This window comes from Arachis ipaensis, chromosome B10, assembly GCF_000816755.2.
Source record: "Arachis ipaensis cultivar K30076 chromosome B10, Araip1.1, whole genome shotgun sequence".
Taxonomy (NCBI): domain Eukaryota; kingdom Viridiplantae; phylum Streptophyta; class Magnoliopsida; order Fabales; family Fabaceae; genus Arachis; species Arachis ipaensis.
Genome location: NC_029794.2, coordinates 134,660,184 through 134,666,904, shown reverse-complemented (window position 1 = coordinate 134,666,904; position 6,721 = coordinate 134,660,184). Strand labels below are relative to the sequence as shown.

The window sequence follows — 6,721 nt, the reverse complement described above, 5'->3', positions numbered from 1 at the left end:
GATAAAATGTTAAAACCTCTAAATTTTGACAGCAAATATGGTAACTTCAATTATATGCATATGAACCCTCCATTGGATTTACTCATTGATACTTTTTTATTCGTAAGCAATCAAGAAAAAAAATCGCAAAAAAAAATCAAACATAAACATTAATCAATATATAAAACAAGGGTAATGCTAAGTAGATAAAAAAAATAGCCAGAACTTGCCTTATTTAGCATTAATTAATTATCGCAACAATTAATGAATGCTAAATAAGATAAGTTATGACTGTTTTTGGCTGATTTTCTTTGGTTACCAAACATTTCCGATAAATCACCAATAACAAGCACATCAACTAAATCTTAACAGATGAATGTATTATTTATTAAAAGTGGAAACATTATAGAAAATACTAAATAAAATTTATTTTTTATTTGCTAATTCGATGCTTAACAAAATAGGACAAAATTTAATAAATAAACCTAACGAAGAGCCAAAGTTTGATTCTTCTGGCTACTATTTTTTATTATAAAAGATTAAATACTAAAAATTCTATCCATAAAAAATACATATTAATTTAATAGGCCTTTCATAAAAAATTAATATCTAAACTATTCGAATATTTAGAAATGATTTTTAGGCTTTTGGTAAGTTTATGTAAATAAATATTACCAAGAAACTTTTCTTATAAATTGCAAAATTTGTAGCAAAACATTAAAACCTAATCAATTATTGAAGGAAAAAAATATATTGAAAATGAAATAAAAAAAAAAAAACGTTTCTGAAATCAAATAGCTTAGTTTCTTGAGTCCCGCTAGGGAGACAATGGTTTATTTGTACAATGGATTATATGAGTTACAAAATGAACATCCCCAATATTATCTAGAATAACCATCCGAGTCCCAGGAATAATAAATATCTTCCTAAAAGTTTAAACTGATTTTCAGGTTCACCAAAGATCGAAGTCTTAACCTTTTGAATCCGGAGTTCTAATACCATGTCATAATACCACTCATCTCAAAAGTTTCAATTGATAAAAAAAAGTAACACTAATAATTATATCTCTAATATTCCCTAAACCTCCATTGTCCACATTGTATAAATATTACATTGGTTGCTCGTACTTTTGGCTAGTTTCTTTTCTTCTCCCACCTCAAATGAAAAACCCTTTGTAACGTACCATTTTGAGCGCAGTTTCATAATAAACTTGGAAAAACAAAAATAAACACAATACAAAAGACAGAGAATGTAAGAAAGAACTTCAAATTCAGATCAGAACTAAGCAAGTGAAACGTCACGAGAAGTCGTACGTATATTCGTATGCGTATACGTAGGGGTTTAGGTACGTACCATTTTGGAGGGATCAGAGCGAAGTGAGACGGAGATACGGAGGGTTTCGGCGTCGGGAATTTGGCCGTAGAGCGAGCGGAACTCGGCAAGGGAGCGAGTCAACTCGGAGTCCGGCACGTCGTAGCCGCGGTCGCGGAGCATCTCCAGGACTGTCCGGCGGGCGTGGAAGTAACGGGAGCTCTCCACGGTTCCGTTGTCGGAGAAGGCCGTAATGCATTCACCGGCGGTGGTGTTGGCGTTGGTTGCCATGACGGAGAGTGAGAGCAGTGAGTAGTGAGCTGAGGTGAGTGTAGTGTGTGTCATGCACTTCTCGTTTTCATGGATATGCCGTTTCAACTGATTTATATACTAAACAGATTTCACAAAATTACAAAAGTGTTATTTCGCTGAAATTAGCCCCTATGTATTAATATATAAAAATATACATAATTTAATTATTTTTAGTATTTGAACCGCACATTTTTTGGGTAGAAATAAAAGTTCTGTTATGCAAGTTAAGAAGGAGAAAAATATAAATATTATAATAGTAAAAATGAAAAGTATAGATAGATAATGAAAATACTAAATGATATGAACAATGAATATATCGGATATTTAATTCATTAGGTGTGCAAATGATTATCTTAATATTAAGATTTAGGTGGATAATTTAGGAGTATAATATATTTTTATTTTATTGAACCAATTTTAGAGTCTATTATTCACATTATTCACAAAAATTATTATCTATCTAATAAAATCTTAGTAAAAAATTACACATTATAAAAGTTGAATGTGCAATCATATATAACCAAAAACAGAAAAAGAGAAAAAAAGCATAACTAATTCTGTTACAAAATATGTACTAGGCTACTAGCTAATATTTATGTCTTATACTAACTACCTCCTTATTATTTTTTTTTTCTCATTAACAATTTTAAGTATCATCTATTAGTGTTACATAGTATCCACTATCACCGACCATCTTTATATAATTCATGCCACTATCTATCACTTGCCACCTTTATATATCATGTATTAGGAATGGATTGTCTCCATTATTAGAAAAAATTGAAAATGTAAAGTATAATTTTTAATTTTTTATTATTTTTTTTTATTTATTTTTTGTCTCACTTATAAAATTAATAGTAGGAGATCACACTTTACTCCATCAATTGTTAAAGAAAATTGAGAGGATTCATTCCCTCATGCATTAGTAGTACTCATACATTAATTAATAGCCTTTCATAAATTAGAAGTGTACAAATTAAATATTCCTAACTTACTATATATTTTTCCAAAAAAATTTAGTAAAAGTGCCTTTATAAAAACATCAACAAATTATTCCCTTAATAGAATTGGCATGAGATTCAGGGAACTATTTTAATTTTTTTTTTCTAATTTTGTGGCAATCAATCTCAATGTATTTCATCTTTTTATAAAATATTGGGTTAGTCATAATATATCTAGCAGATTGGTTGTCATAAAATAGTGTCATAGGACCTGGTAACTTGATTTTAAATTTTTTCAAGATATACATAAGTCAAATTCCTTTACAAGTTGTAAGAATCATTGCTTGATACTCTTTGTCTTTAAAGATGATCGAGCAACTATTTATTGATTTTTACTTTTTCATGACACCAAAAATCTTTCAAAGAAGAAGCAATATCTCGACACAGATAAATCATGAAGGAACAAATCACAAACAAACTTAAAAAATAATCATTTTTTCAGGAGCTTCTTTCAAGTGTATTTCAACATATGTAAGACTGCTTTGAAATGCTCATCCATAAAATAATCAAGAAATTGAGTTAACTTGCTAACAACAAAGTTTATGTCAGGCCTGGTATTAGTGAGGTATATCAGCCTTCCAATGAGTCTTCTATATGGCTTAATATCATTCAATAATGTTCCTGATGACTTTGAGAGATGAATTGAATAATTCATAGATGTGCTGGCTGGTTTTGAATCTAATAAACTATACTCTTTTAGCAGATCAAGAATATACTTCCTTTGATATAAAGCTATTCCTCTTTTACTGCTTGCAACTTTCATGTCCAAGAAGAATTTTAGTTCGCCTAAATTCTTGATTTTGAACAAAGTGTCAAATTTCATCTTCACTTGTTTGATCTCTTCTGCGTCATCCCCGCTAGAATCAAATCATCGACATAAACAAGAATAGAAGTGAAACTTGTTGGAGAAGATTTGGTGAAAAGAGAATGATCTGCCTTTGCTGGTGAGTAACCAGAAGCAATTAAGACAAAGCATAACTTAGAGTTTAACTGACGATTTACTTGCTTATGACCATATAAGGATTGTTCCAGCTTGCAAATTATTTTTGGCTGCGCATTTAAACCAAGGGACCACTTCATATAGACTTCTTCAGGTAGATCACCATGAAAAAAGGCAATGATTACATCTAATTAATAAATAAACCGGTTCTTACTAGCTATAATTGCTAAGAGAATACAAAAGAAAGTCGTTTTCATCACAGAACTAAAGGTATCAAAATAGTCATACCCTTGTATTTGAGTGAAGTCCTTGGCTACAAGCCTTGCTTTGTGTCTCTCTATAGTCTCATTAGAGTTATACTTGATTTTAAATACCCATTTACGTCGATTACATGTTTCCCTTTTGGTAGAGTGGTAAGTTTTTAGGTATTGCTTTTCTTTAATGCTTCAAGCTCAACTTTAATTGCTTTCTGCCAATAATCACTTAGAATAGTCTGCTCATAGCTCTTTGATTATGGATTTGTGAAAATTTTAATGGAAAAGACTTTATGTGATTGTACCAGAGAATTGTAATTCAAGTAATTGAAAATTGGATATCGTTTTGTGATTGATGATTGGACCATGTTATCAGAGACAGTGGTTTGCATACATTCATAATATGATAGGGTAGTATGTGATTGAATATCAATTGTGTTTGAAGGAGTGTTTGACCATATATGTTGAATGAAAAATAAATCTAAAGTATGAAAAGATAATGTGCTGCTATCAACGATATTTATATGATCATGATTATGTAATGTAGTCATAGTGACTTGATTAGAATTGAAAACATATTCAAATTGATGAGAAACTTGATGATTCTTATATGAAAAGAAATTTTCATAAAAAATTATATTTATAAATATGAAAAATTGTTATTAATGTTCATCAAAATATATCCTTTTGTTCTTGTCTTAAAGCCAAAGAAAATATATTTTTTTCTTTTTTTATCCATTTTTTTTTTCATTTGTAATTAGAGTTGAAGCAAATGTAAGACATCCAAAAATTATGAAGTGTTAAATGTTTGACATTTTAGTAAAAATAATTTGATCAGAATTTTTATTATTAATAGATGAATTAGACACTCTATTGAGAATATATAGAGCATGTGCTTCAGCATATTTCTAAAAATTTTTAGGAAGATGAGCCTTAAAAATGAGTGCTTTAGCAATATTCAAAATATCTTGATATTTTTATAGAAAAGTTTAGGGGACCAGTAACTTTGTTAAATTCTGGCCAGCATGTAACCAGCAAAGAAAAGTGAGCCATTGGATGAAATCTCACACCAATCTCACACCATTAAAACTATCATTGATGACTATTTGATGGCTACAAATCACAAAAATTACTGGCCTCCTAACATTCCTCTATTTTTATTCTATAACTTTATTTTTGTTGAGGTATCTTAATACATGAAATCTAATGAATTATTTCCTATTTTTCATAAAAAGAACTCATGATAAATTCAATCCCATTATCAGTTTTGATATTTTTTATTTTTATTTAAAATTTGGTTTCAATTAGTTGCACAAATTGTTGGATAAAAGGAATTTTACTTTTATTTTTCATAAAAAATATTCAAGTGAACCTGCTTTTGTCTTTTACTATTGTTAAAAAATACTTATAGCCAACAAAAGATGGAATAGAAATAGGTCCCTAAATATTCATATGCACTTAATAAAATAAATTGACAGATTTTGTTCGACTCAGATGAAAAGACAATCTTCTTTGTTTTGTATAATGGCATAGTTCACAAGGCTTATTTTGTAATGGACATACAATAAAATGATAACTCTTTTTTATTTTCTGTAACTATCAATTGAAACATGTCCTAATTTACAGTACCAAATTTTATAGCAACACTAACTGAATTATTGGTATTGACTAGTTCTCTATTCTTTGCTTTTAAGTTGACATAAGTTATATTATATCGAAGATATACAAGCCACCTCTCTGTCTAGCATGATCAATTATCTTTAAAGAAAGATTGCCCTGTATCTCACAATGTGCATTGTTAAATTTAACCATAAAAAATTAGTTGCTTTAGACACAGATATGAGATTAAAATTAAAAGAAAGTATATATAATACATTTGTAAGGCAAAAATCACAGGTTAAAATTATAGTTCCACTAATTATTACTGTGGTCTTAGTTTTATTTGGACATTTAATTAATACATGATCTATTATGTGATGAGAGTGAAAAGTATGAAGAAAAAAAAAAGTAACATATGCAGTGGTACTAGTATCAATTATCCAGTCATGTGTGTAAAACGATATGGAAAATTGATAACATATAGTATATATCTGCTAAAGGAGAAAAATATTTATGACCAACAAAAGATGGAGTAGAAATAGGTTCCCAAATATTCATATGCACTAAATCAAATAAATTGATAGATTTTATTTGACTTAAATAAAAAGACAATCTTTTTTATTTTGCATAATGGCATAATTCTCAAAACTCATTTTTAATGTACATACAATAAAAGGATAACTCTTTTTTATTTTCTATAACTATCACGAGACATGTCCTAATCTATAATGCTAAATTTCATGATTTATAGTGTCTATAACAGTAGCAACATTAACTGAATTGTTGGCGTTGACTAGTTCTCTATTCTTTGCTTATAAGTTGACATAAGTTATATCTATATCGAAAATATACAAGTCACCTCTTTGTCTAGCATGACCAATCATCTTTAAAGAAAGATTGTCCTGTCTCTCACAATGTATATTGTTAAATAAAAATTGACAGTAAAAAATTAATTGCTTTAGACACAAATATGAGATTAAAATTAAAAGAAGGCGCATATAACACATTTGTAAGGCAAAATCACAGGTTAAAATTATAGTTTCATTAATTATTGCTGTGGTCTCAGTTTTATTTGGATATTTGATTAATACATGATCTATTGTGTGATGAAAGTCAATAGTATATGGAGAGAAACAATTATCTAGACATGTGTATGCAAAAGGATATGAAAAATCGATAAAATATAGTGTATTTATGTTAGAAGAGAGACTCAAACTCATAATTTATTAGATGAATATAGAGAGATTATGCCATTTAAACTATAATTCGTTGGCTATATCATGCATTAGTTGTACTTATACATTAATTTATATTTTAGTGTATAT

At 28.8% G+C, this 6,721-nt stretch overlaps 1 protein-coding gene across 1 annotated transcript in view; it reads right to left on the bottom strand.

Moving 5' to 3' along the window:
* The window catches only part of LOC107622061 (DNA-directed RNA polymerases IV and V subunit 5B), a 4,719-nt gene extending 3,057 nt beyond the window's left edge, over positions 1–1,662 (bottom strand). Inside the window, exon 1 of the mRNA XM_016323988.2 lies at positions 1,333–1,662. Coding sequence (XP_016179474.1) covers positions 1,333–1,635 — 303 coding nt within the window. The 5' untranslated portion in view covers positions 1,636–1,662. The remainder of the gene's footprint in view (positions 1–1,332) is intronic.